Raw genomic sequence first — 12,487 nt, forward strand, 5'->3', positions numbered from 1 at the left:
AAAGCCAGGAGTTAAGAATTTTTGTTTATATGAGAGGCCACCCACCCAATTTAAAAAAAAATATAGCTGAAAAAGACTACTGTTGGCCTCTGGTCTGCTGGGAATGCTGCTGCAAGGTGCCAAGGCTAATACCAGAACCAGACTCAAGTGCCCAAACTCAAGGGAAAGAGTTTTGATCAAGTTAACATCCCATACTATGCAGGCCCTGTGTCAATACCTGTAACGGTGTTTGTCATTAAATTGAAACTCAGTGTGCTAAATGGATCCAGTCTTGTGTTTTGTGGGCTGGTTGAATGCTTGGCCACCTCTTGAGTCAGACTGAGTACCCAGCTAAAGCTTTGAAAACTACTTGCCCTGCAAATTGTCTTGCCAGCACAACATGGATCTGTGATGACTGGTCCCATCTCCTTCAGCGCACTCCTGCAGAGCTGCCGCCAACCTCTTCCCTATATTCATGCTTAGAAACTGAGTCATCTCTCCATCTTATCTCAGAGAAACATGCTGGGATTCTTCAGCTCTTTCATCACTCTGCTGCCCCATGTGAGATCACATGCAGACCTTCCAGAGTGTTGTGGCCAGGATGATCCATGGGATGGACAGTGGTTCCCAAGCCAGAAAGCTCCTGCTACCTCTACCAGAGAGAAGTGGACCCAAAAGTCAGATGCAAGAAAGCCAGTGTATAAAAAATTCCCAGCAGTCACAGCTGAAGCCATCCCACATTCTTGCAGCAGGCAGGGACATGCACAGCCTCCTCCCTAAGGGGATACGGGGAAATTAATTGCAAATGGGTGCCCAGCCAAGGAGCCATCCAAGGAACCAAGGAACAAAGGCAAGTTCCAACCAAGGAACTATCCCCTCCCATCAGCAGCACCCATAGCCAAACAGATTTTTAAAAAAAAGAAAAATCCAGGTGAGAAGCCTGGAAAAGATTCACAGAAAATACACAGAGTGTCAAGAAAACCTGGGCAATTAAAATTCCACAAAAGAGCAGGCTGTGTCTGGAGGTGAATCAAGGCTGGAGGAAGGTGCTCATGAATTTCTCCTTATTAGAGGTGGGAGATGAGTAGCTCTGCTAGTGACATCCTGTCTCAGATAAGGTGATGATGGTTCTCTCCAAATGTCCTAAATTTACTGCTTCTCCAAGGGCTGTAGAACTGATGTCAGGACCAGGGCAGCATATCTCTGCCTCATGTTGGGGTGGGAGAGTAAAAGAAGCCTGCAACCTTTGAAAAATCTTTTTTATTTTCTCAGCAGCACCACCTCTCTCCTAGTCTGAGTAGCTGCTCTATGTCTGGATGGAAGGAAAGGGGCTGAAGGGAGCCATGCCAGTTTCTCCACCTTTCATTGTGCTGCTTCTGGAACCCATCTGTTGGAGAAACGTTTACAGCACACCCAGCCCCATGCACTTCTAATTCAAATACCAGCAGCAATAAGATCCTGTGGATATGAGTAATGCAAATGAGACTGATAGTACTGTAGATTTAATCAGCATATGCAGCTTGATAATGAGGATGCCCTGGCAGGAGCAAACAGAGCTCTGGCTGCAAGAAGATTGAATCAAGTCTGGCTTACATGAAATAAGATTTTACTAAGTAGAAATGTAAAGTTTGTCTATGTGATGTTTAACTAGATGATTGTAGTAAAATATTACCAGCCTTCCTGTAAATGGCTGTTCTGGTTTGAAGGACAGGTGTCTGCCAATAAAGGCAGAAGCTTCTCTCTGAAATGAAGAATGTAAACCCCCTCCCTCCAAATTATTATAATTTTTGAATCAGGGACTCTCAAGCAGAGATGTGGGGATAGGAATAACAGCTCGTTACTAATATATCTAACCGGACGAACAGAAGCAACAGCAGCTATAGAAATTAACAACAAAACAGAACAAATAACTCCGTTCCAGTCCTTTTTCAGCCGCAGGCACGCTGTCTGCCTCCAGTCCCGGTGATGAAAGGCAGGGCAGGATCCGCACTGCTGCGGAGAGCAGATGGGAGCGGGAGGAGGCGGAAGCGGTCGTGCTGTGCCTCCGGTGGGAGAAGGGTGGAGGAAAAGCTCCCCGCTCACCGTTTGGGTCCTGGTAGTCAGGTGTGTTCTCAGAGGTAGGAAGCTGGACCGGAGCAGATGGCCGGGCAGTGTCCAACCAAAGAGAATCTCACTTCCTGGCATTCGGACGGCGTGGGCTGAAAACCAGCAGTCCCCCTCAAACCCCGCTGGTGAGCAGAGACAGCCCCCGCCCCATCCCTTTGTCTTGAACAATCAGGAGCTGGGAGTGCCCGGCAGGCTTCCTTAGAATGATAATGGGAAAAATTCTCCAAAAGATGTAGAAAAGTAAGGGAAGAAACCCCAACCCCCGACAATGGTATATAAACACATGTAGTGCTCGGTAAAAATTGGATTCTGATCACCATTTAGTGTCCCCGTCTCTCTCTCATTGTCGATAAGAGACTCTGACGGCCGGCAGTGGCCCCAGCCTTTCACATGCCAGTTCATCTCTCAATAAAGGAGTTAAATAAATGTTAGATACAAGAGATAGGTGAATTACCAGGTGAAGGTAGGGAGCTGGAGGGATGGGGAAAGCAAAGCAACCTGGCCCTGACTTTCCTCCTTATGGCCTTGGAGGTGAATTGGGGATTTTCCATTTCATTAGCTTTACACGGGGCAATTCCCAGCATCACCCTCATGAACAGACTCACCTAGAGCTCACTCTCACCCCTTCACATCCAACAGTGATGATCCATTACAGCTGCACCACTAGACAGGAAAGCCAGGCTGTATTAGTATCTAATGAAGGTAACAGACGGTTGTTATTGAAATATCCACAGAGAAAAAAGAGAACTGATACACAGAAACAAGCAGTAATTTTTGTTTTGAAAGGGAGAAGCAAAATGGATGCCAAAACTCACAAAATATATGAATTTGAAAGCCCTGGGTCTTCCCTTGCAAAGAAGCACTATGTGAACTGCTCTTGCTCCTGAAGAGAACCAGCCACCCGTTCATCCCTACTTCCCACTCTGGAACGTGCTGTTGTTCCCAGGCAAAAAGGTTCCAATGCTTTAGGAGAGGTGGGGTTTGGAGGACTGTCCCATAGGTACAGAAATCAATTCAGTACAGTGAGTTCATTAGAAACATGCACACACACAGGCAGGAGTTTATTAGTCCACATTTACCATACCAAAAACAAAAAATCCCCCGAGATAAGGGTGGGTTCCCAGTTTTGCCTGCTCACAAACTAGCAGTACTGAGGATACTAAACATGCCTTGTGCACTCTGACTGGAGTGTGGGGCAGGAGCTGAACGTGCATTTGCAGCTGAGATTCAAACCTCTCCACATCCAAAGTCAGAGCAGCTGCAGCAGTTTTAATGTGTGCAAGAGAGAGGCTGGCTTAGCAGATGCTAAGTACTGGCAGCAAAGCCAGTCCTCCAGTTCAATGTTCCGCTCCATGTCCACGGCCCTCTCTGCAAACTTCATCATGAGCAGGGCACGCTTCATATCCACCCAGTTCTGCAGAACCTGGCACAGGGTTTCCTCATGGCTGAGGGACTGCTCCATGAGGTCTTTTCGGGGCCCCCAAAGCAGACACTGCAGCATCCGCTTGGCCTCAGTAATCCGCACACGCTTGATGGGATCTGCTTCCAGTAGTAGGCGGGCCAGCTGCTGGAGTCCCTGGGAATAGATGGACAGGCTGGGTAGAGCAGGGAGGTCCTCAGTGCTATACTCCTGTTCCCTGAGGTGTACCTTCTCCTCGAAAGGGTTGGGCTGGTGCAGCAGTTCATAGATGAGAATACCAGTCTGAAACTCATCAAATTTATTGTACTGAGAAGCTGACACAATCTCTGGAGCCAGCCGGGCCTGACTCTTCTTCAGCTTGCAGTCTCCAGTTCCAGTCTTCTGTTTAGCTTTCAAAAAATTGCTGATGATGAGGCGGGGTAGGTGTTTGTCATCTTTGGCTTTCACACAGCTCATGGGGGGCTTGCAGGGCACAAGCAGTAGGTTCTCCAGGCACAGGTCACGATGGATGATGCCATACTCTTTGAGATGCTCCAAGCCATTGCAGAGCTGGAGGAGCAGAAAGCAAACGCGACGTTCATACAGCTCTGGCTTGGCTTGGTGGAGCACCACTGAGTCCCTCACAAAGTCAGCAGTGGTCTGGCTCGGCACCTCGCGGGTGATGACCACCACACAGTCATGCTCACTGGCAGTGTGGGAGGGATGGAAGCCATCTCCAGGCATACTTTTCCCCACATCTGAGGCCAGCAGCATGCTAGAGGGGACAGAGGCCACAAAATGCCCACAGTCCTGTTGGATGTTGAAGTGAACTGGCACTGCAGGGCTGCAGTATGAAGCAACTACCTTAGACTCCTGGGTTTTACAAATCTGTGAAGAGAGATCAAAAGAAAAATCTCATCAGCCAGTGACAGAGACAGGGTAGAGACCAGAATTTGAGAGGTGGGGTGTTAAGCTGTGATTTGCAGATGCTCCTGAAGACAACAGCAGAAGCAGGATCCCTTAAACACTGGTCACTTAAGCACTTTAAATTATCTCCAGGCTTGAGGATTATTTTGGTCCTCCAACAGCCAAACCTTAGCCATCAGATGTCTGGGTAGCATTTCTGGACAATTTCCTTTGCCAGGCAATGTCCAGTAATTGGAGGAAAAGAGGACAGTAATCCTACTGTGAATGATTTTATGAAGATTTTGTTTCACTTCCAACAGAAGCAACATAGCTTTTACATCACAGATATCATTGAGATAAACTCCCGCAACCCAAGAGACATTCCTGGAGGGAGAAAAGTAAAGTTTGTGGCAGAAGACATGCTGTCTCTATCTCTGGAGATAGTTAACACTCCTGGATGAGGCCCCACACAATATGAGGTAATGGTGAGCAATAGTGCTGTTTATGGTGACGGGTGGAGAGACACCTCCAGCACTTTCTTCCCACCTGATCCTTCTCTGGTCCCAATCCCCAGATCCACTTTCACATCCTCCTTAACCATTCTACTTCCTTGTGTCAGCAACTACTCTCAAACCCCTGATCAATAGCTAAGGGAAACCAGCAACAAGCTCTACTCCTCAGCACAGGCAAAAAAAAAAACACCAAAGAGAAAATGGAAGCTTACAACAGGCCTAAGAAGAAGTGAGAGTGCAGCAAACGCTAGGGAGAAAAATGCGCTTTATAATTTGGATTCTCTTTAACCTACATGACTGCTACCTTCATTTGTTTCCATATTTTAGCTTTATACTGCATTAAAGACTCAAACCCAGGTTTATTATAAGACTGTCCATTAGCTTAAGGGGCCTTCTGGCATTTCGATTATACGATTTTCCCCCTTTATTTAGCAATGTGTTTATATGTCATCCACAGGACTAAGCAACAGGCTGAAACTCAGCATAAAAGGTTTCAAAACCTAGAGCATGCCAGTGCCAGATTTTGCACGCATGCAAAATCATAGGAGAAATCAATTTTGCCTCCCAGTTAAAATATACACAATAATAGAGAGGAGCTGAAGAATAGGGCTGCTTTTGTATTCCTCTAGCAAGGATTTGAATCTGGGCATTTGCAGATAATTCACTCAGATGAGACAATATTGTGGACATGGGCATTTCAAATCTCTATTTCCTTTCTTTTCTACACAAAAATACCCTGACCTGGCTTATTTGTGGAAAAATAAGCTTTGGAGAGCTAGGCAGAATGCAGGTGAGTGTAGTGGGACCCAAGACGATCCAGGAGGTCCCCAAATGTAGAGCAAACCTTCCACCCCTCTGGCCAACAAACCTTCTTGTTCCTCTTCCCAAAGGAAAGACATGTAAGGCATAGGAAAAGGGGGAGAATTTCTGGCAAGAGAGAAGTCTCTGGAAGAACAACTACAGCCAAATGAATACAGGGAAATCTTCCCCATCCAGCCACTTTTCTTGACTTTGGCTGCCCCAGAGGCATCCTCCCTGCTGAAAGCTTCAAGTAGGAGCCTGGGCTGGCTTAGTCACACACCTCTAGTGGAGAAAGAAGCCAAGGCATGGAGCATACCTTGGCTTAATTCCTCTAAAGCCATTTCTAAACTCTTTTATACATTGCCAAGTCTGTCTGTGCATAGCTCAGACTCTGGCTCCTGCTTCTCAATAGGCTCCTTGGCTCAAGTGTGATTTTCTGCCCATTTTGAGCTCTCAAAGTCTAATTTTAACTAGAGGTCTGTGATCTCTTTCATGTCAAAAAATCTATATAGAAGCCAGGAGGGCCAGTTAGGGATCAGCCAATTGTAATGTTTCACAATTATTAATTCTCTACTTTGGCTGCCAAAGGGATGGTAGCACACAGGAATCATACCCATGCACATGGATAAACATCACTATGCTGGCACAGAGTATGGCCTTGTTGCAGTGGCTTTGACTTTGTTAAGACACTCTGCAGTGTACCTAGGGCACAGAGTAAGCCCACTTCACACACAGGGAAACAAGCGCAGTCCTGTCAAGAGGCTGAAATGTGCTGTTTCTGCCTTGGCAAGAATTAATGCGCTACAGCCATAGAGCTGAGCTACCCCAACTAACACACCAGGCAAAAGAAAAGGTGTGGGTGTGCCACAGGGAACTGCAGATTGAAAAGGAGCACAGCAGTTCACTACATAGTTCTTGACTTCAGGAAGAAAGTTGTGATGGATTTAGATATAACACACAAGAAAAGCAGCAGCTCTGACTGCTGGACTAAGGGTACTGGTGCAAGACGTCATCTAATTCAATTCTGGTTATTTGCAGCCCTCCTGTTGGGTTGACTGTACTTCCTTTAGAATGAACTGGCTTTTAATCTATGACTTAACTAGAATATCCCTTAGGAATGTGTAAAACATCCTAGAACAACCCTTAGAGTTCATAATGGTAGAAATGATTCAGCAGAGGGTTTTTTTCCCTTCCTTAATGCATCTCTGACAGTGCTTTTTTGGGAATTACTTTAGGCTTTGAAAACAACCTGAGGAATAAGCAGCAGTGAGATGTCCCAAGCACTAAGTCAGAATGGAAATTAAAATCTCTGTATTCAAACAGTAACATTGATCAAGAACCCAAAATCCACAGGATGTCTATGGAACCGGTTGAATAAGCTTACTTACCCAGATTTCAAAGAGCTGAACTACTGCACCTCAAGTTTCCATTTCAAAACATGTATTCCATTGAGTTGCAGGAAAATATTTCAGACCTGACCTTACACAGCATGTTTGGGTCAGCCTTGCTTTGTCTAATTGGGATCTGCAATATCTTATTGTCTGTAGTTTCAAGATTATATAAGCACTCAGAATCTGGGTCAGAGCTTCCACTTAAAAGGCAGGCAGAGGCAAAAAAGCTGTCTTTTGAGCAGCCTTTCATAAGCTTATGTCATCAGAGCCAAATTTACAACAGAGTATTTGCACAAAGATGTTTTCAGAGAGAAAATGGTTGGGTTTCAGACCCCTTTAGCAATAAGCTACATCTGACTGGCATTTGTTACAATGAAAACTCCTCCAAATTAACCTTTGCAAACACTAGGGGGAAAGTGGCAATTTTGGAATGGGTTTTGCTTGCCTAACTTCACCTGCAAGAAATATGAACAGAGAAAACAAGTAATTCATTGTATGAGACACCATGTGCTGTAGCGCACACATCTCCACCTAGAAGCTAGAAATATGCCAGAATACCTCCTGGCTATGGACTTACCTTCACAGCATAGGTAGTAGAAGGGTCCTTGGAGCAAGTGGCACAGTAATAAATTGCATCCCCTGAGTCACAGCAGGGCTTGTTGCATGTCAGCTTGAAGAGCGACCAGTTGTTCTCGCTGAAGTGCAGCTCGTTCTTCTGCTCCCGCATGAAGCAGTCCTCACACTTGGTGACCAGGCGGCGCAGGGATTCAGCGTACAGGGCTCCCAGCTTGCTGTACACCCCCTCCTTGCTGTCGATGTTGCTCAAAAGGTTGTGGAGGCTGGAGGCTGAGGACACCTGAGTGGACACACTGAGCTGCGAGGAGGAGAGGGACTGTAGGTTTCTGCTGGGGCCGCAAGCCCCTGTGCTCTTACCAGTGTTTGAACTCCAGTAGCTATTTTCTTTGGACCTTTTCTCCAGGGACTCAGAGGAGGAGAAGATGCCACGGCAGTCCCCCAGGCTGGCTAGGTGAGTGAAGGGAGGCTCCTCTCGGAGGCACACATTGCTCTCAGAATGGCTGACATTCAGCCTGGGGCTGGCAGCACCAGCTGCTTTGCCTGAAGATGCCTGTCCCCCAAAAAAGCCATCTGGAGAAGACACAGTTCTGATTACTGTCTTCTTCTGGGGCAGAGGCGGGGGGCAGCTGGGGGCAGAGGAAGAACCATCCACAGTGGACACAGGAAGGAAAGGGACAGGGGGAAGCATTTGGCTCGCAGCTGGAGGAGGCGTGTGGTTCGGCTCAAATGAGTGTCCTAGGAGATAGCAACACATAAGAAAATACCATGAGTGGCCCTTGCAGGCTGAGAGCACAGGTCTTTCTCCACATCCCTGCTGCCCCCAGGGCCTTGGCTGGGAAGAAAGCAGCAAGCCAAGTTACATGTGAACCCAGTGCACAGTCTTCAGCTATTCATAACTGCAAAGTTCCACAGCAGGGGGTAAGGATTTATCCAGTTTAACAGAGCAGGTTTTGCAACGCAGGCTCCAACCAGCCATCCAGAGAAATGCACTTCCCCACCCTTGAAAACCACTCCCCTATGAACTGCATATCCCGCAGTAAAAAGGTAGTAGAGGGTAAATATTTAAGCAGTGATGTCATCCACAGGGAGGTAAGAATGAAGCACTTGATACAAGGACAATTTTTTGAACACAGTCTCTCTCACCTGGGAGCTGCCACCCAGTGCTTCAGCAGCAAGGCATGATAAGGAGAGAGTGATTCATGACACACAGTTCCAGCCCTCTGGCTATACTAGAGTACTCAAAGTATATGACCCTTTCTCTCTGCTTCACACTGGGGAAGGGTCGCTGAGCAAGCCTGAAATTTGGCAATTTCTATCCTGCTGAAAAAAAAATCTGACCTTCTCCCCGTTGCCTGTTTCCCAGCTTATTGCAAGACTTCCTTGCTCAGAAGGCAGGCTGGTCCCACAACATACCACTAAAACCCAAGCAGCTTCACATGTCAAATGCACATGGAATTTGGGTTGGGATGGCTGGATCATTTTTGGCAGCCATAGGAGCTGCTCTCCTACCTGGGCCAGACAGGAGATGAATAATACATTTACATGACATGAAAGAAGTGGAACATTAAAAAAAAGGACAATAGGTCATCTGACATTGAAATAAAGAGCATTAATTTCAGGTGATAGAGACAGAAGTGAGGAGTGGAGAGGAAATTAAAAGAAGAGAGACAATGATTTGAAGGAATTTATCTATGCCATTTGAATGACAAACAGGACTCTGCTAACAACTTGCATGCAAGTGTAAACCTTAAAAGGTGGAAAGTGGGGGTTTGCTCTGAGCAAATAGCAAATTATTTAGGAGATAGCAGGTTCTACTGCTTTCTTTAAATCTATTTTCCAAAGCTTCAGAGTGGTAGCAAACAGACACTTCCTCCTCACAAAGCTGCTGCTGAGCGTTCAGCTGCCAGCAGGCACTTTGTCACAGTGGCTTTCTGCCTGCTCCAGAGGAATGCCCTGGGGCAGTTTATGTGTCAGCCCGCAGAAGGCACTTGTCTCCTCACAGCCCAAATGACTCATTAGCAATTACGTATAACCATACAACCACCAACAAGTGCAGGGGCCCAGATCCCTGAGCTCCCAGCCTGCTCCACCTCCTGAGACCACATGAGGTGAGGGCAGATCCCCTGGTTCTCATCTACCAGAGTGGATGCTGGCATCATCTGGCCCTATCCCTCCTCACCAGATTTTGGTAGCACTGGTCAATTTTCATTTGTCTCCTCCAAGGCTCTCTGTATATACCTCCTGTAATCTATCCCATCGCACCAACATCACTGAGGGATACCTCAGGAATGAACAGCACTGATATCAGCTTCTGCAGGTTTCCCATGCAAGGCTGTTTCAGCAGCCCATTTCTGACAATATGCTCAGAAACAGGTCTGTAGGAAATGTGAATCAGTATATGTCTCTTGCCCCAGTGCTTGAGTGCCGAACTATCTGACTCCTGTTGGACCCTTGCCCCAGGTGTGTGCCTGCACTGTACACCCAGCTGCCCAGCAAGTGACTGCTCTCCAATTTCAGCTGAGAAATATCTGCCTTAACAATTGAGATTCATGCCCCAAGCTTTAGTGAAAACCCAGACATCCACATCATACTCTGAAGGGTCACAGGAGAGATTCTCTCCATTAAAACCCTGCCAAAAGCCACAGGCAGAGATCATTCAGCATGGCACCTCTTGCCACTTCCATCCACAGGGCTTTGACGGAGGACAGAGCCAAGAGAAACTCTTTTGCATGCAGTCCACAAGTACCTTACCAGAGGCATCTCTGCCAGGACATGCAGATGAATCCGTTTCATGAGACAAGATTTACTTGAGTCTTAAGAAACAATTATCAGGAGTGGAGTCTTTGGCAACCAGTTCACATGCCTAGCCCACAAATGCCAAACTGTTCTTAAGTTTTTTTTTATATGCTGCTAGGCTCTGCCCCAAGCAGAGGGTAATGAATTAAACTTTTTCACAATTCTCCTAACAGTGTTCTGCACCTTCAGCATGGAGTCCTTCTGCATGTCAAGGGCTTAAAATCTCCCCTCCACTTCATAATTTAACATCTGACAGCATATCCAATTAATTTGAGCTCACCTCACTCAGTGACTGACCACACAGCTTCTTGCTTGCATCAGCAAGACAAACTGCATTCAAGTACTCATTTAAAAACTCATCTTCTCCCTGATGAGTTTAAACAATTGTTTCTTTTAGTAAAGGCAGAGGAATTCTCTTGTCCCTATCATTTTTGACAGCAAATTGCTTCTGTGCCCAGTAAGTAAAGATCCAACATATTTTGGGGGTAAGTTTTTCTTCCCCTGTACAATTTCCTGGCAAGGTCTCACTCTCAGACTCCAAGCTAGCAGCAGAAAAATGGAGTTTCCAGAGCTCTGACTCCTAATTTTATTGCTGCACATTGTTGCTCTTGCAAAGACAGAACCTCCACTACATGAAGGTTACTCTTGCAAAGAAAATACTTTCTAGGCTGCTGAACATGTTAGTGCACATCTAAGTTACGCACTGATGAGAAAAGTGACTTCACAGTAAGTATTTTTTAATCTCAGTTAAACGAGTGCAGGCAGATTTTTTTCCCTTAAGAAATAACTGGCAACACAATGAGAGGGAGAGATCACCTCTAGTACAAAACTCCTTCTGGTACTCCTCAAATCTATGTAGGACTTTCTACAGCAGGGCTACGTGTGACATTGTGGAATGCATTAAGCACAAGCAGGATTGCTTTTATGTGGAGATTTTATCCAGATCAGAGGAGATCTACAGGGTGAATGATACTGGCATGTTCTAAACGAAAGAGGAAAAAGCCTGTGATGCTTGACTCTGCCATATTCATCTAAAGTGCATCAAGAGGCAGAAGGGTAGGAGAAGTGGAGAGATAAAGGGTCATTGGAGGAGCTGAGGACTGAACCCTTGTGATCCCTGCCCTGAGGATGCTGTCCCAGCAGTGGGCCTCAGGTACAATGCTACCTCTCCAGAACGTGGTGGTCACTTACTGCCATCACTCCCAGTCTGTGTGTCCGAGTTGAGGCTGTCGCTGGAGCCAGCCGTGAAGCTGATGTGACCACTCCTGAAAGGTGGGCTGAGGCTCTCTGCAGAGCTGTTGCTGACTGTCTCCAACTCAGTGTTACTTGGGTTCATTTTCAGCCTAGAGAGAGTGAAAGAGAAGTCAGGAGACAAATGGCAAAAGGATATCCTGCATGCATTTTTCCATGGAGACTTAAGCTGAGAGCAGCCTTAGTTTGCTCTCTGCCTACTCATATACTGCACAGTCTCTTATAACACTAGACTACATCATTCCAGTGTACTTTTCTTCTTTCTCCATTATCTGGAGAATTGCATCCCACAGACTCTGAGCAGGTTATAGGCTTGCAGTCCCCATGCCAAACTAGCTGTCCTTGAACAGAGAGGGAAAGCTGGTGAGCTAAGAGCATTCAGCCCCAGTCTGCACCTCCTTTGCCTAGAACATGTGAGGTCCTGGACCACATCCCATTTTGGCCATTGCCACTTGGAAGTGGGGACCCACCAGTGTTTGCCTTCAACAAAGTTCTCAAGGGAAGGAAGTAGCATCACTCCTCCCATTTTACAGAAGGCAGGTCAAGACTGTGTGTCTGAACCCCATTCCTCCATGATAGAGGCATAGGTAGCAGAAGAGTCCACCATCTCCAAACATGCATCACAGTAACAACCACCACCTTACAAAAGAAGAAGCATCTCTGCAGAAAACATGAACCTACCATACAGTTTTTAATGTAAGACCTACAGTTTTCCATGCAGTTTCCACCTAAAAAAATAAATAAACCAGGCTTATAACCTGCTAGGTCAC

The 12,487-nt window shown here is 46.4% G+C and overlaps 1 protein-coding gene across 5 annotated transcripts in view; it reads right to left on the bottom strand.

Annotated features, from left to right (window-relative positions):
* Positions 1-3,112: 3,112 nt before the first annotated feature.
* The window catches only part of PRAG1 (PEAK1 related, kinase-activating pseudokinase 1), a 23,989-nt gene continuing 14,614 nt past the window's right edge, over positions 3,113-12,487 (bottom strand). For all 5 annotated transcript variants that reach the window (XM_079305365.1, XM_079305363.1, XM_079305364.1 and 2 more), the window contains 3 exons: positions 11,658-11,809; positions 7,672-8,405; positions 3,113-4,372 (listed from right to left, as the gene is read on the bottom strand). In XM_079305365.1, the coding sequence (XP_079161491.1) occupies positions 3,335-4,372; positions 7,672-8,405; positions 11,658-11,809 (1,924 nt within the window). In that variant the 3' untranslated portion in view covers positions 3,113-3,334. The remainder of the gene's footprint in view (positions 4,373-7,671; positions 8,406-11,657; positions 11,810-12,487) is intronic.

This window comes from Erithacus rubecula (genome assembly GCF_903797595.1).
Source record: "Erithacus rubecula genome assembly, chromosome: 5".
Taxonomy (NCBI): domain Eukaryota; kingdom Metazoa; phylum Chordata; class Aves; order Passeriformes; family Muscicapidae; genus Erithacus; species Erithacus rubecula.